Genomic DNA, 17650 nt, shown 5'->3' on the forward strand with positions numbered 1-17650 from the left:
TAGATGGGTACCAGAGGCGCACTGGCCAGGGACCATCTTAAACAAGGATTGCCTATCAGAGGTGTCCCATGTTGGATTGAAATGCTTGGACCTTTAAACCTTCAAAAATGTGGGTTGTCCTGGGAAAGGCATGACCTGTGGTAGTGCAGTCCCTGAAAGACAAGTTAATGGCTGTGTTCACTGCTGTAGCTGGCAGCAAGTTCTTCCTTGAGCAGGGAATTTAGTTAGTGTGTCTTCCTGTCTTTCTTAAGAACGAGAAAACATTGCCTACATGTCATCTAGTAGACTTGTCTCACATCTTAGCTTTGGATTACATGCTACAACAAAGATTAGTAATTCTCCTTTATAGCCATTGTCAACTTTTCTAGGAAAGAGAATCCTGGGTTTGGAGACATCTGTTATCATATCTTGGATAAGTGGCTAAATTTCTCTGCCTTCCTCTACATGTAGATTTATGCTTGTAACTTTTGGCTAATGGATGTAAGTAGATTTTTCATTTTAGACATAGGAGAGGTTGTACTTTATGTTTTCTTCTTTGTGCTGGGTAGAGTAGGAGACTGAGGAATCATTTTGAATTTTCAGGTCGAAGCCAAGTGTTGGGGATGACAGAAGAAGGTTATATAACATCAGGTCACGGATAATTAGGAGATTGCTTACCTGTTTTGGGGTGTGCATTTTTGGATTTCATATCTTAGTTCAACCATTACTTTTTAGATTTTTTTCCTAGGTGTATTAAAACTTAACCTTAAGTGAGTGTGTATTTCTAGTTAATTATTGGCAAGGAGCCAGATGATAGTGGCAGCTCATGCCTTTGATCCCAGCATTTGGGAGGCAGAGGCAGGCGGATCTCTTGAGTTTGAGGCCAGTCTGGTCTACAGAGCTAGTTCCAGGAGAACCAGGATAACACAGAGAAACCCTGTCTTGAAAAGCTAAAACCTCCCCAAAAAATTCATTGGCAAAGAACACAAGGAAACAAGGTTGTCTAGACTAACATTTTTGGGGTGTAGTAGATGTTGACAGGGTACATAGATATCTGTATCATACAAGTGCAGTAGAAGAGAAAGGAAAGTTGAGGGAATGGGAGATCAGGTTTTTATCATGGTCTATCGATGAGATCTTAACTAGTGGGCTAGAAATGTGTGGATGTTGATTGTGAAGAAGTGGTGGTTCAGTAGATTGGTAGTCTCTATAGGAGGAGGACTTACCTGTGGAGAGGAGGAACTAGACTGTGGGAGATAGAGACAGTGTTCAGGGCAGGAAACTTAGAATTTAAATTTTGTTGGTAGTCCTGGTAGTAACAATAGTAGGGACCATAGGAATCGGGAGTGGGGGTGGGGTTAAAGTAGGCAAAGGAGAAGATGGCCAGTCATGAGGTTAAGAAATGGAGAGGCTGTTAGGCAGGGTGCCACAGACCTGTAATCTCAGCATTAGGTGGGGAGAAGCTAGAGTTCAAGGCTACTCTCTGCCACTTAGCAAGTTTGAGGCCAACCTGGACCACACAATACCTTTTCTCAAAAACAAATTCCCCCAAACAAGGGAGACTGGATCTTGGATAGATCTCTTAGATGTTGATGTAAGTAAATGGAAGACTGTGGCTGGCCTGCTAACAAACATTCTGTGTCTGAAGAAGGGTAGCTGCAATGTTGGCAGCTGACTTCCAAAGTAGGGGGCACATCAAATGAGAGTATGCATTTGAGAGAACCTGACAGCTGGTGCAAGAGGAGCAGGAAGTGAGGAAAGAAGTAGCACATTTATCGCATTTCATTTTCTATGTAGCCAAAGATACTTGACACAAAACAGAAAAAAGCAAACCGAGAATACATATTTTGTAGGAAACAGACACACGGGAAGGTATTTATTCTGTAAAAGAGCTGCTAGACCTTAACCTGGGGGAAAAAGCTAGGAAATTGGGCTTTGGATACAATAGGATTTCATTTCATTTTGTTTTATGTATATGGATGTTTTGCTTGCATGTATATGTTTGTACCATGTATGTGTCTGGTGCCTGTGGAAGTCAGAAGAGGATGTCAGACTCTTCTGGAACAGGAGTTACAGATTGTGAGCTGCTATGTGGGTGCTAAGAATGGACCAGGTCCTCTAGAAGAGCAATCAGTGTTCTTAACCACTGCTCTAGCTCTTTGAGCAGAATTTTCATGAATTTACAAAGGAGAAAATGTAAGTGATAAAAACAGGAGAAGACACCCATTACAGGCATTACAATTAGTGGAGTCAAAACATTAATGAGATACTAGATATGCCTGACATGAGCAAGTTGCAAGTTCTAAAAGTATGAAGGTGGAAATATAGGTTCTGGTGCATACTGCTATGGCAAGGTGTTAGGTGGCCAGTTGCTTCAGAAGCAGTGGGGCTCGAGGGGTCTTCGGTGTGTTGTGCTCTTCCATAGACTGCCATCTTCTGTGTTGTTGTTTTAGCTGTACTGTAATCTTGGACCTGTGGTTATGTAGTTGTAGCTTTTCAACCAAGAGTTTAAAAACTTAAAGTCTTAATGGCTTTTAAATTATTTATTTGGGTTTTGAGACATAGTCTCAACCTATATGTAGTGTAGGCTGGCCTGGAACTGTCTAGGTAGTTCAGGCTAGTGGTCCTCTTGCCATAGCCTTCTAAGTTTCCAGATTGCAGGGTTGAGCCACTGACCACTCCTGGATTTTGTGACCATTTTTATGGTATGAAGTATAAGTTCCCTTTCATAACTAATATGATTTAGGTATTCAGTTAGTGTTTACTTCTATTGGTTTGAATGTTTGTATCCTTTTATATGTGTGGCAGATACTTATTTCATCCAGTTTGAATGCAACTGTTCAGTCATTTTCTCCTAGATGTAGTATACACATTGTATCAATCTACTTAAGTTATTTTGTATTTATAACCAAGAAAGATAATACTGTATGAAATTTTGACTGACATTTTTCCTTTATTTAAATTACAGACTAACTGGATCTTCTGGATTTGTAACAGATGGACCTGGGAATTATAAATATAAAACGAAGTGCACATGGCTCATTGAAGGACAGTAAGTAATAATGGCTGATTTTATTTTAATTTATTTATGATAAAAGCTCATCGTAGCATAAAGTTCTGAAGTGTGTGTTACTGTTGTTCCTTGAGACAAGGCCTCAAGTTACTGTGTAACTCAGGCTGACCTTGAATTTAGATTCTGCTGCCTCAGTCTCCAAGTGCTGGGTTTGTAGGACCACCGTGCATTGCTTCCAGAATAGCTTTTGTTAATAGCTTTCCATTTGGCAAGTGGCTTTGCTTTTTAAAATTTACTTTTTAGGGGCCAAGGAGATGGCTCAGTAGGTCAAGTGCTTGCTGAGCAAACCTGGTGATAGGAGTTTAATCCCTGGATCCCACAGTTGAAGACTGACTCCTGAAAGTTGTCCTCTGACCTCCACACTGGTATATGTGCATGCACATACACACAAATAATAAAATAAAAAATTAAAAGAAAAACTCCTTTTCTGGGTACCAGGGATTGAACCTAAGACTGCACTAAGCAAGTGCTTTACTATTAAATGACCCCTTAATTTATATTTTTTTTTAGAGTTCTAAGTTGACTGAATGTTACAAATGAATTATATATACACCAGAAGTTTACATATTTTAATTCTAATAACTTAAAATCAGTTAAAATCTTTTTAGTGGTTTGTCTAAATCTTTATACAGTAATGTTAATGTATCATTTTTTTCTGAGTATTGCTTTTTAGTATGGACAAAATGATAAATCAGCAATAGAATGACTGCTGTTGCTTACCCCCTGGCCCTCTTGTCCTTGCAGCTGCCTGTCTCCTCTCCTTTCTTCCGCTTTGTACCTGTCATTTAAGGCAGCGTTGCCAAAGCAGGTTGTAGTCTCTGGACAAAACTTTGAAGATTCCAAGTAACTTGTTTATTTGTTGTGTCTCTGAACTTCTTACCATTTTAGATACTCAAACCAAATAGTGCTTTTCTAAATTCATTTAAAAGCAACAGTTATAGCCTACTACATATTAGCAGACATGCCTTGTTTTGTTTTCAGTGAGACGGGCGGGCTCACACTGGTAAGCACTGCCTGGCCTGGCTCTTACTGTGTAGACCAGGTTGGCCTTGCACTTGCGATGTCCTCTGACTTTGGAGTGCTGGGATTATAGGCATGTATCACAACACCCTGTTTCTTATGTGGTACTGGCATCAAACCTAGAACTGTATGCATTCCAGGAAAGCATTCTGCCAGCTGAGCTACATCCTGGTCCTAAATATCATTTTTATTAAAAAAATTCCTTATATTTAAAGAAAATTTAAACATAGCATTGCTTAAGATTTTACAAATCTCGATAATCTAGCCACAACAGATCTTTTTTTGTTATTTTATTTTTAAATATGCAATATAAGCAACTTTAAATATGAGACAGTTCCAGATGAGAGGGGAGAATTAAATATTGGAGAGAAAAATTGATAGGTTTATCTATTTTGGAAAGTTTCAGGGATTTTTGTCTAGATGCTGAGCATAGTTAAATACAAAGGTGGGCCGGAGGGTTTGAGGTAATCACGGAAAGTTGGCAGTTGTGGAGAGCGGGAATGTGGGAAGGAGGGAGAGCATTGCTGGTACGGTGGCTGGGACTCTCGGAGTGTCGTGGAAGTGAAGAGAGGACCAGGGCTGGGACCAGTCACCACTCCTGTGACTGTCGGCAGGACGTCGTAGTTTTCTCTAGATGCAGTCTAAGCCAGAGTCGATAGTTAATAGTCTCCTTAAGATAGGGCGTTCTAGTACTGTGCCATGAAAAGGCAGAGACAGATAAATTTAGAAAATGTGTGTTATAAAGTGATGTATTATAAATAGATCTCCAACAAATACAGGAATGCTGTTTATATTTATATATATTTACATTGTATATTTTCTCCTTATAAATTCTTTAAAAGTCTGTCTTTAGTATTTAATGCTATGATTATTATAAATTACTTAATTATTTTTCTAGGCCAAATAGAATAATGAGACTTCGTTTCAATCATTTTGCTACAGAATGTAGCTGGGACCATTTATATGTTTATGATGGGGATTCAATTTATGCACCTCTGATTGCTGCCTTTAGGTAAGCTCAGCCATTATCTGATGTCTGAATTTAAATATGTCTCCAGGATTGATTCCATACTGGATTGACTTTTATCATCTTCTCCCTTTGTGTGTGTGCGTATATGTGAGTTTAGGATAATGTTCAGGATAGCCTCTTAATCTAGCCTCTCTTTTTATGTAGGTTCCAGGAATCAAAAGCAGTTCATCAGGCTTTATAAGACAACTGCTTTATCCACTGAGCCATCCCACCAACCTTATAAATACACAGTCCTTCATTATTTCAGGAGAGTCTGCTGCAAATAGAGTATCTCAATCTAAAATTCTGAAACTCCCCATATCCATAACTTTTTGAGTGTTTACATGATGCCACAAATGGAAGATATCACACCATGAGATCTTATTTCTTAAGTAAAATTATTAAAGATACTACATAAATTACTTTTAGGCTATATGTATGAGGCATATGAAATGTAAAATTTTCTGTTTAGGCATAGAAATATCCTGAAGATATTTTATTCTGTGTATACACTCTAAACATGAAAACTGAAACATGTATGGTCTAACACTTCTGAATAAAGAACACTCACCTTCTGTTCATGGAACCAGTGAAAGCACAAGGAAAGGCTCTATTGGTTTGCTTCCTATTGCTGTGATAAAACACCATGGCCAAGGTGACTTATAGACGAGTTTATTTGAGCTGTAGTTCCAGAGAAAAGTCCTTTCTGGCAGGGAGGCATGGCAGCAAGCAGCAAGCAGGGCCCCTGGAGCAGAGTGCTGAGAGCTCACACACTCTATCATAAGCACAGAGCAGAGTGCTCACTGGAAGATGTGATGCTTTTTACTCTGAAAGCATGTCATGCCCCACGTGATGGGCCTCACCCCCTAAATGTTTCTAACAGCACCACCTGACACTGGTGACATTTCTTATTTAAACCACCAAAATGGCTAATAGTGTCTCACCTCTTTCCAGCCCCCTCTCTCTTTCTGAAGTAGCATTGTCTGTTCATCTCCTCTGCTGTTGCCTTGTTGAGTTACCTCTGAGTAGTATTGTGACTATATGCACCTTTGTGTGGTACTCTGTAATAGGCTTGTTTCTCTGAATTCCATGAGGGCAAAGACATTGTTTTGTTCACTTGTTGAATTCCTGGTACTTAGAACAATGCCTCAAGTGTGTTAAGTATTTAGTATTTTTTTAAAAGATTGTTTTTATTTTAATTTACAAATGTTTTGTCTGCATGTATGCATATAAGTGCACTACATTCTTGCCTGGTGCCTGCAGAGGCCAAGAAGAGGGCAAATTCCCTAGAACTGGAGTTACAGGCGGTAGATGCTGGGAACTGAACCTAGGTAATCTTCAAGCACTCCTAACCACTGAGCCTTCTCTCCAGCCCAAGCACTTAGTGTTCATTAATTGATACACAGTAGAACACCTGTCTGTGTTCTGTAAGACCTTGTGTACTGTCAGAATCTTAATGTTCCTATATTTTATCTTCAGATAAATTTTAACGAGGACTGGAGAGGTGGCTTGGTTGTTATATTGCTTATCACACAAACATGAAGATCTGGATTTAGATCCCAGTGCTCACATAAAAGCCAGGTGTGGTTTGTGAGCCTGTTGATTGCAGTGTTGAGGAAGCAGAGACAAGAGAACTCCTGGGGCTTGCTGGCTAGCCAGTCTAGCCAATCAGTGAGCTCAGTAAGATCCTACATCAGAAAATGAGGTGGGCCATGTCGTGCACATGCATGTAATTCCAGCACTCAAGAGGCAGGGCAGCCAGTACCACATAGTGACACTCTGTCTCCAAAAGGAAAAGAGGAAGTGATTGCAGACATGTGATAGTGACTTCTGGCCTCTACATGCACACTCACCTATGTACCCCACTCCCACAGGGACGGATACCATGCGCGCGCACACGCACACACACACACACACACACACACACACACACACACGTGTTCACATACAAATTAAATGAAAAAGCCCTCCTCTTCTCATTTTCATCCCCTGTTCATGATCTTCTGGTCACTTTATGTGCATTCGCCCAAGTTCCATAGACAGACGGGGGCAATGGCCAGTTTGCCGGGGGCTTCCCTGCCCTACCTGTTTGTCCTCACAAACTCCTTGTGAGTCCTGCAGACCCACAGATTTGTAGTGACTCATTTAATCCACTCCAAGGAATGAGCAATTAGGTGACTTTTAACCTGTTGTCATCTGAATAGTGCCGTAGTAAGATTCGTTGTTTTTCTGTGTATATGAGGAAGTATTTCTTTCACAAAGAGAATTACTAGGTCAGTCAATGAGCTTTTAAGATGGTTATAGCTCTGAAGTAGGAATTTACCTGGTGTAACCTTCAGAAAAGTGAGGGACTAGGGATTGAGTGAGTGAAAGGGAGAGTAATAGGGGATAAGTTGTTTATTCATTGGATAGAGTTGTATGTGTGGCGCTAATTATATGGCCTTTGATATTGACTGAATGTAGTTGGTGGCAGTGGTTGTAGTGAATTGACACTGGGGCAAAAAACGGTAGGAGCAAGGAAACATGAAAATTGATTAACCTTGGGAGTGCATCATTTATTCAACTAGCAAGACCAATATCTTCCTTGCTTTTGGTAATGTGAGGTGGGTGTGGACACTTTTATTCTGTATTGAGACTTTAAGTTATCATACACATATACATATTTCCATGGAACTCACTATGTAGACTATGCCAGTCTCAAACACACAGAGATTTCTGTGTCTGCCTCCTGAATACTGGGATTAAAGGCGTGTGCCACCATTCCCAGCCTTCAAGTTAGCATATATCTTTTGGAAAGCAAGTGGTATAGTATTATGGGCCAAATATCTTAAAAATGGTAGTCACTTATTTGGTAATTCTTTACTTCACATGAATTTACTGCTAACCAAGACTTTGAATATTATTGGGCTCTTATTGAGATTCTAGGGAGAGCTTTTGGTGCCTTCAGAGACAGAAATGCTTGTTGTGTATTATTTATAAGGTGGAACATAAAATATATGTTACCAATTGAGCAAAGAAAATGCATCTGAAAGCTAATAGTATAAGGATGATAGATTCAGTCCACTTTTTTATTTGTATTTTATATAAAACATTTATTTATAAATTATTCTTATTAAGACATAACATGATACATATTACTAAATAAACATAAAATATATAAAATATTTTCTCTTTCAACAGTACATATTTTGCAATTATCAATTCATAATTTGTTATTTATGTGATTGCAGAGACTTGAGAGTATCATAAAAAGTTTTATTTCAACAACAACAAAAAACCAAAGTCATTTCAAATCATTTTAGGAGCTGGGCATGGTAGTGCACATCTGTAATCCCGGCACTTGAGGTAGAGGCAGGTGGGTCTGTGAGTTTGAGGCCAGCTAAAGAGGTACATTCGACTCTGGAGCAGCAGGAGTAGCAGGAGCAGCAGGAGCAGGCAGCCAGCAACAGCAGATAAAGGAAGCGTAGCAGACTCGGGGCAGGTCCTCAGCAGATCCGCAGCTGACTGGACTCTGACTGAAAACTCAGAGATGAATTCTGTGGAAACTGCTGTAGTCTGGTCTGTGTTTGCATTTCAGTGGCCTCATCGTTCCTGAAAGAGATGGCAATGAGACAGCCCCGGAGGTCACTGTCACCTCAGGATATGCACTGCTGCATTTTTTCAGTGATGCTGCTTATAATCTGACTGGATTTAATATCACTTACAAGTAAGAGTTTTAGATTTAATACTTATAATAGTACTCAAAGGCTTTTAATCATGCTACTATATTGGCGGGCTTACAGCAAGTCAGGCACCTTGCTAATTATTCATACAGACTTTCTTATTTAAAATTCCTTTAAGTATTCAGTGAGAGGTAGACACTGTTTTTCTTCTCGTTGTATAATTGAGGAAACAGGAGCTAAAAGGTTAAACAAATGTCAGCCCCAGTGGTTGGGACCATAGTTTCTAGATCTTGTCTCTGAGCAATCTCCTGGAAGAGAGGGGCATTCTTCCTACTGCTGGAAGAAAATGTAAGGGGTTTTGCTACATGAATTTAACAAAGACTAGTAGTGTCTCAGTAATAATCAGTAGTAGGAGAAATCTTTATTTTTAAACTGTTAGAGCACTAATGAAGTCCTTTAAAAATCTGAATTGTGTCATCTCAAAGTGCATCAATACTTTTATCTTAAGTCATGTTATGAGACATGGTTAAACTCATGAAGTCCATCTGAAATGAGTTGGATTAAAGTTACTAAAGATCTTTAAGTATATCACTGGACACTAATCTTAAATTCTATTAATTCTCAGAGACTTTACAGAGAACTGTGTACCATGAATATATTGGCAGTTTATTGGATCCCTTTCCTTCCTCCATTTCCCAGCATGAACTTGGCACTTTTGTAGAACTCATTACTAATGAGCTACCAGGAAGAGAAGGATCCTGGTTCACAGCCTAGAGCCAAGTCTGAGTGATTATGCACAAATCTTTTTTGTTTTGTAATTTCTCTAACTTTATGAGTTATTTATTCTTACCGCCTTCATATGCAAATCCAGCAGAATTGATTTGATTTCATTACTTGAACCATGGGCTCTTGCTACACAGAGCTCAGTGAGCACACACGGGCTAAATGGTAAGTTGTGTAGTTATACTTGTAAATGAACTGAGGACAGTCAGACCCTTAAATTGTGTAGGAGGAGGTTCTGATTACAATTGAAGTGTTGCTCTTATTGACTTAGTTTTCTTCTATCTTTGTAGTTTTGATGTGTGTCCGAATAATTGCTCAGGCCGAGGAGAGTGTAAGAGCAGTAACAGCAGCAGTACTGTTGAGTGTCAGTGCTCTGACAACTGGAAAGGGCAGTCGTGTGACATTCCTCATTGTACAGACAACTGTGGCTTTCCTCACCGAGGCATCTGTAATGCAAGTGACGTCAGAGGGTGCTCCTGCTCCCCCAACTGGCAGGGTAGGAGCTGCCTTTTCACTGTCCTTCCTTCCAGTAACAGAAAGTTGTAGTTTAGTGAACTATATTTTAGCAGCTGTATATTTAATGTTAATCATGTATCAGATGGCACGTAAGCATGCATCTCTCTTATCCAGATTCTTTAAATTTTACACTCATGTGGTTGTTGTTGATATCCTTAGAATTATGGAAAGGTTTGACATGTCCTTTGCAACTCATTCATGAAAATTAGGGAACATGGTCTCATGTTAGAGGGGCAGAGAACCAGGCTGAGAGGTAGGCAAGAGCTAGTCTCTTTCATCAATTTAGCTCCTGAGTTTACTAGAAGATAGATTTGGCTCTGTCATTATATTTTAACCATAAAGTCTTCTCCACTTGAATTGATAACCCCTTGACCTGCTCTTTCCCCTAAGAGCTGCTTAAGCAAGATTTTTACTAAGAGTTTTAACCTGAATATTGCTAAGTCATCAGAGAGTATGTGATATTAAATTTTATTAGGGAGTAATCGTTTTTTGGTCAGCATCTTGAGTAAATTGAAAACACCTGCCAGGTAGTGGTGGCACACGCCTTTAATCCCAGCACTCAGGAGGCAGAGGCAGGCAGATCTCTGTGAGTTCGAGGCCAGCCTGGTCTACAGAGTAAGTTCCAGGACAGCTGGGACTGTTACACAGAGAAACCCTGTCTTGAAAAAAACAGAAAATCAAAAAACCCAAACAAGCAAACAAACAAAAAAACACCAGTTAGGTGCTGAAGAGATGGCTTATTGGTTAAGAGCACTGGCTGCTCTTCTAGAAGACCCAGGTTTGATTCCCAGCACCCACATAGCAGCTCACAACATCTGTAACTCTAGTTCCCAGGGATCCAGTGCTTTTTTCTTGCCTCAGTGGACACCTGTCAGGCAAGTGGTACATAGACATACATGCAAAAAAAAAATTTTTTAATTACATTTTTTTTTTTTTTTTTTGGTTTTTCGAGACAGGGTTTCTCTGTGTAGCTTTGCGCTTTTCCAGGAACTCACTTGGTAGCCCAGGCTGGACATGTAAAAATTTTAAAGCCCCATAAGTTAAAGATGAGTGATACTTAAAAGCTATTCTTTAAACGCTCTTTGCAATAGATTAGAACTTGGAATACTATAAACTTTCAGGCTGCCTTTTGTGAAACCTTTTTTTTTTCTCCCCTTTTGTTTGTTTTAATTAGGTCCTGGATGTTCAATTCCTGTGCCAGCTAACCAGTCTTTCTGGATTCGAGAAGACTATTCTGATTTAAAGCTCCCTAGAGCCTCTCATAAAGCTGTGGTCAATGGGAATATAATGTGGGTTGTTGGCGGATATATGTTCAACCACTCAGATTACAGCATGGTTTTAGCGTAAGTGACTTTATAATTTACACTTTTTTATTTATTATTACTGTGTATATATGATGGTGGTGGTGGTGAAAGTGGTGTGTCATGGTGTGCAAGTGGCAACCAAAAGACAACTTTGGAGCTGATTTTCTCCTTCATCTTTCCATGAGTTTGGGGTGCTTAGGGCAGGTTGGCAGACGTGTAACGCTTGACCCTCTGAGCCGTCTCACCAGCTCCATAAATGCTTTAAGCACTTTCGCAAGAAGCTTAGTTTCCTCTCTGAAAACTATGCCATAAAAATAATAAAACAAGACAAGAAATTATGAGTAATTACTAAGGAAAATCTCTGTTTAAACTCTACTAGTAGTCTTCTAAACTTTTATATTGTATGTAAAATCTTAAAAAGGAAAACATTAAAAAACATTTAAAATTGGAGCTGGCTTATAGTTTCAGAGGTCTAGTCCATTATCATCATGGCTGGAAGCATGACTGCATGCAGGCAGACATGGTGCTGGAGAGGTAGCTAAGAATTCTACAGCTGGATCCACAGGCAGTAGGAAGAGACTGCCACACCAGGACTGGCTTGAGCATCTGAGACCTCCAAGACCACCCCCAGGCTCACACTTCCTCCATCAAGGCCACATCTACTCCAGCAAGGCCACACTTCTCAATAGTGCCACTCCTGAGCCTATGGGGCCATTTTCATTCAAAAACCACAGTTGATGTTTTAAAATTGAGAGCTCTGAAGAATTCATGTCATAATAAGAGTAATTTGTCTTTTAAAGATACTTTTTCTGATATTTTGCTTTAGGTATATGGTGGATTATATAAATGGAGGTTACTTAATATTTTAATATGTCAGATAGTTTCAATTTACAGTTTATGAGTATAAGCTGCCTATGTCTAATAATTTCCAGAGATTGGAGTCTGTTTGTGCTTATTTGAAGGTACAATATACATTATCATATTAGAGTTAGCTGTGGAGAATAGACTTCAAGAAGAGATTTATAAATCTTGCCCCATGCAGATTTTATAGCCTGGAAATCTTTCTATGTATTTTCTATTAGTGCCCACCAGGCTGTGGTGATGCATGCTTTAATCCCAGCACTCAGGAGGCAGAGGCAGGTGGATCTCTGTAAGTTCGAGGCCAGCCTGGTGTACAGAGCGAGAATCCAGGACAGGCACCAAAACAACACAGAGAAACCCTGTCTGGAACCCCCCCCCCAAAAAAAAATACCCCTCAAAGCCCATTCCCAGTGAGACAACTCCTCCAAGGCCACACCTCCTAATCCCTCCTAAAACATTTCAATCAATAAAGGACTAAGTGTTCAAATTCATGAATCTGGGGCCATTTTCAATCAAAGCACCACATACAGGTTTTGAACCTCCCCAGATATAGTCATTAAAACACACAAAGTAATTTATGACAGTGAAATAAAACCTTAAAATAAAATAAAACCTTGAAATAAAATTGATGAAAACTTTAACATTCCAAAACAAGTTAAATGATAAGAAAGATGTACGACATGAAAAAACAGTTTACTAGACAAACTCAGAAATGAAATGACCAAAGTTAATAACTCTAAAAATAATTTCAGAATTGAAGACAAATATGGAAGGAGACACATCTATAAACACAATAGATACAGCTTTGGAAAAGGAATATTGAAATAGGAATCTTTTAAGTCATACAGAAAGAATTTAAATACCTTTTTTCACACGTATGTATTAGTTTTGTGTGTTGTGTGTGACACCTCAAGTTCCATAGCACTTGTGTGGCGGTCAGAAAATGACTTGAGGTGCCATTCTCTGCCTCCACCCTGTAGCTCAGACTCTCTCAGGGTCACACCCAGGTCATCAGACTTGGCAGCAAAGTGCTTTTTTCCTCTGAGCCATCTTTCTGGCCTTAGACATTTTTTTAAATGATAACTATAGTTACAATTTTTTTTGTTTTTGTTTTTTGAGACAAAAAAACTCTGTGTAGCTTTGTGCCTTTCTTGGAACTCACTCTGTAGCCCAGGCTCGCTTCGAACTCACAGAGATCCGGCTGCCATTGCCTCCTGAGTGCTGGGATTAAAGGCGTGCGCCACCACCGCCCGGCCTAGTTACAAATCTTGAACACTGTATGTAAAACCAACAAGAGAAACTAAGCAGTAGAAAATAATAATAATAATAATAATAATAATAATAATAATAATAATAATAATGGCTATGTACTTCTGAGCACAATGAACGACATGGCAGTCAGTCTTAAGGCTTTTCTTTTTACCTGTGTATCTTAAACTTACTGTGGAGGACATTGGCAATTTGGAAATAGTGATAGCTACAAGGGGGCAAAATCCCTAAAGAAACAACTTGGGATATAGCCCAGTGGTAGGTAGGGCTCTTGCCTTGCACATACAAGGCCTGGGGTTATATATCTAGCATCTCAAAAGAATAAAAAAAATTTAAAGCAAGGTCTTCCAGAAAAGCTTATGCTGTCTTTTTAGTCCAAGGATGTAGAAGGACAAAATTTTAATAGTAATAATGCCACAAAAATCTAGCCCTGGCCTCACCTGTGCCAGTAAAGTCTAAATGGAGAGCCTGGATGTCCATCTGTGCCAGGATATAGTGATACCCCAGCTATTAGGGTAGTACCAGAGACACCAAAGAGGAAGACAAGACTTTCAGTTCCACCATGGAGAAATAAAGCTTCCACCATACAGTGCCAGAAGAGACTGTGTGGGGACTTTGGACCTCTACCCTCCACTGACTTCCTCCATCCCAGTGGAGTGGTGTCAGAGAAGGCCTGCCATAACAGAAGGTACAGAGTCTCACAGCATGATGTACAGTACAGTCTGCAGTCTCAGCCAGTACAGTCTCAATTTGAATGAGAGAAAAGCATTTAAAGACACAGTGACTTTGCGGTGACTCACATTAGAATTATCTGACAAGGAATTTAGAAGCAGCTGTCTTAAAAATGACAGTGTGAGTAGCTGCACATATAGAAAACAAATGAAAGAATAGAAAGCCTCACCAAAAAAAATAGAGAACATACAGACTATCAGAGGCCAGATTAAGGCACTTGACCCACAGGCCTGATGAACTGGGACCCACATGGATGGAAGAAAGAACGGACTCCTGAAGGTTGTCTTCTGACCTTCATCTTTGTGCCTTGTCAAGTACATGCCCTTGCCCCGATAAATAAATGTAATAATAATAATAATAACAATATTAACTTGAGGGCCTGGAAAGATGGTTGAGCTGTTAAGAGCACTTAATCCTGCTAACAGCCACTTGAGACTTCAGTTCTAGAGTATCTGGCACCCTCTTGTGGCCTCTGTGGGCACTGCATGGATGTGGTACACAGACATATGCAGTAAAACTGTATACATAACATGAAAATGAAGGTTAAAGAAAAACAATTACAACTTGAGGACACTTCATTTTGCCAGCACCAAATCAGCCTCTTTGTGTTGTTGGTTGCTTTTACTCTTTACTCTTGTGGCTCTTTGCTCCTTGGGGACCCACCACGCAGCTCTCAAATAAATCATACACACAGAGGCTTAGTCTTTCTTATGAATGCCCAGCCTTAGCTTGGCTTTTTATGTCATGAAGCCACAAGAAGAGGCTTGACTGAGTCTGTCTAACAGTATGAATCACAGAAATGATACCCTATCATCTTTGCTTCTACTGGTCATTGATTCTGTTTGTACTCAAGGGAGGGTATTATACATAGATGTGAACACTAGGAAACAGAGGTGGGGAGTGTCATGGGTACTCAAGTATCTGATGTTGTAGTATATCATCAGGTCTTATTGGCACGATCTTTAAAATCTGCCCTAAATCTAGAGCTGAGGGTGGTGGCATGTTCTTGTCATTGGTCCCAGAACTCAGATTGCAGAGGCAGGAAGATGGTGACTTTGAGGCCGGCATAGGTACATATAGAGATCCTGTCTCAAAAATAAACAAACATACAAATAAAAACCTGACTGCTCTCACCACTAGTGCTGCTTCCATCAAAAGAAGAGGTAACATTAAACTTGTGAAATGATTTTTCTTTTTGTTGATGACACTAGATATTTGTAAGAGCCATATGTGTCATTGGTGTGATTTTTCTCTTGCCCTGTCATCATTTTCCTTCCCTGTGTGTGTATGTGTGTGTGTGTGTGTGTGTGTGTGTGTGTGTGTGTGTGTATTCATGTGTTCTCATATGGAAGCCAGAAGTCTTTGTTGAGTGTCTTCCTTAATTGCTCTCCACTGGATTTTTTGAGGCAGATTTCTCACTAAATGTAGTGCTTACTGATTCATTCAGCAAATCCTGGGGATCTTCCTGTCTCTGCCTCCAGTGTTATAAGCACAATCCAAACTTTTGTGACAAGCACTTTATTACTAACTGAGCCGTGTCTCAGTTCCTCATTCCCCTTTCTTTTTTTCTTTCTTTTAAAAAAAGATTTATTTGTTCATGAGTGTCTTGCCTGTGTGTGTGTGTGTGTGTGTGTGTGTGTGTGTGTGTGTGTACACCACATGCAAGCAATGGCAGAAGAGGGCATTGGAGCACCTGAAACTGGAGTTCCAGAGAGCCATAAGCCTGTTATGTGGGTGTTGGACACTGAATCCAGGTCCTCTGAAAGATCAGCAATGGCTCTTAACTGTGATCCATCTTGCTAGCCCACATGTTTCTCTCTTGAAGCAAGAAACCTAGGAATCATTTTGATACTTCCCTTCCTTTATAGCCTTCAATCATAACTTCATATCAATTTTCACCAACTGTCAACAGATACATGCTATATTTATTTATTTTTAGGTCTAGCCTGCTGTTGGTTTCTACTTAGTCTCTAGCAGTAGAATTCTGTCAGATTTATGTTTCTGTTGCTTTTAATCCATTTGTAAAGGTGAATGGGATTATATTTAAAAATTGCAAATCCCATCATATACTGTATTCTTAAAAGCCATTGTTAGCCATGCTTGGTTGTGTGTTACAGCTCTGAGGGAAAAGGCTTCTCTATTGGAAATGTTACAGCTCTGAAGGGAACAGTATCCTGGCGGTTGGGAGCCAAGGATTGACACAAAGTCACATGCAGATTTATTGAGGGAGAAAAACCTAGGAGGGTAGCTGCCTCTGCTTGGAACAGAAGTTTCGGAGAACTGAGCAGAAAACAGGGTTTATATAGCATTTCTTGGGAGATGGAGCTTTCCAGGGTAGAGATTTCCAGGATGGGGTTAGTAGGATTTCAAGTCCTGAGCTTGGGGCGAGCCCAGGGATTGTTAGCATTTCAAGCTCAGGGATTGGTGGGTCTTGAGGTCCTGAGTTTGGGCTTTTTCCTCTGTAGGGTGGAGCCTGGCTGTTAGAGGTACTCAGGAGCAGGGCCTGGCCACTCAAGAACCTCGAGGGGCTTACAGGTTGTGTATGCCTATGCTCCAGCATTCTGGAAGTCCAGTGAGGAGGATATTGAGTTAGGATCCAGCCTGCGCTATATAGCAAAAAACAAAACACACCACACACACACACACACACACACACACACACACACACACACACACGCACGCAGAAAAAGTCCCCTATTAATACCATCCTGTTAAATATAACGTCCCCGAGTCCCCATTAACCACTGTTTGCCATCCCACATTCTATTTGTCTCTCTTTTGCCTTTGTCCTGTGTGCTGCCCTAACAGTTTTCCTTCTTTGCCCAGGAAGTACCGTGTGCATCCTGACTCCAAGGTTTTTGCATCCATGTTCCTTCTGTCTAGATGTTCTGTTACTGTGCCTGAGGACTGGTTTCTCTCATTCTTTACAGCTCACTCTAATTGTCTCATCAAGAGATCTTTCCTGACCATCTGGTTCAGACAGGTTCTCCCTGTTGGTGTTTTTCACAGTTCTAAATGACTTTCAAGTACTGCTGCTTATCTTAAATCATGGGTTTGCCCATTATTGCACATGCCCATTGTTTGGACTGATTTACTCTGTCAGCTTAGGATGTAGTTCACAGAGGGTGCTCAGGTAGATACTTACAGCCACTGGGGAGCAAGTGAATTTTCCATTTACTTCACACGTATTCTAGATGTATGTATTAATGGCACATTTTGCCTGTAAGCCTTTTTTTTTTTATTAAAAGATTGGAACATCTTTTCTATATGTACTCAATCAAAACATGAGTTTTAGGGCTTTATATATTTCATACAAATATTGGTATAGTCATAATTCTCACTTTATTTATTTTCATGGAATTTCAGTGAATATAGTGGTTCTTTTTTTAAAGTAATATTTTGGATAGGAAGATCCTGTCTCAAAATATATCTCAGCTGGTAG

The 17650-nt window shown here is 39.9% G+C and overlaps 1 protein-coding gene across 2 annotated transcripts in view; it reads left to right on the top strand.

The window, feature by feature from the left end:
• Positions 1-17650, top strand: part of Atrn (attractin) — a 127955-nt gene that overhangs the window by 20293 nt on the left and 90012 nt on the right. For both annotated transcript variants that reach the window (XM_036183778.1, XM_036183777.1), the window contains exons 2-6: positions 2948-3031; positions 4971-5084; positions 8659-8787; positions 9817-10022; positions 11217-11385. In XM_036183778.1, coding sequence (XP_036039671.1) covers positions 2948-3031; positions 4971-5084; positions 8659-8787; positions 9817-10022; positions 11217-11385 — 702 coding nt within the window. The remainder of the gene's footprint in view (positions 1-2947; positions 3032-4970; positions 5085-8658; positions 8788-9816; positions 10023-11216; positions 11386-17650) is intronic.

This window comes from Onychomys torridus, chromosome 4, assembly GCF_903995425.1.
Source record: "Onychomys torridus chromosome 4, mOncTor1.1, whole genome shotgun sequence".
NCBI classification, from domain to species: Eukaryota; Metazoa; Chordata; class Mammalia; order Rodentia; family Cricetidae; genus Onychomys; species Onychomys torridus.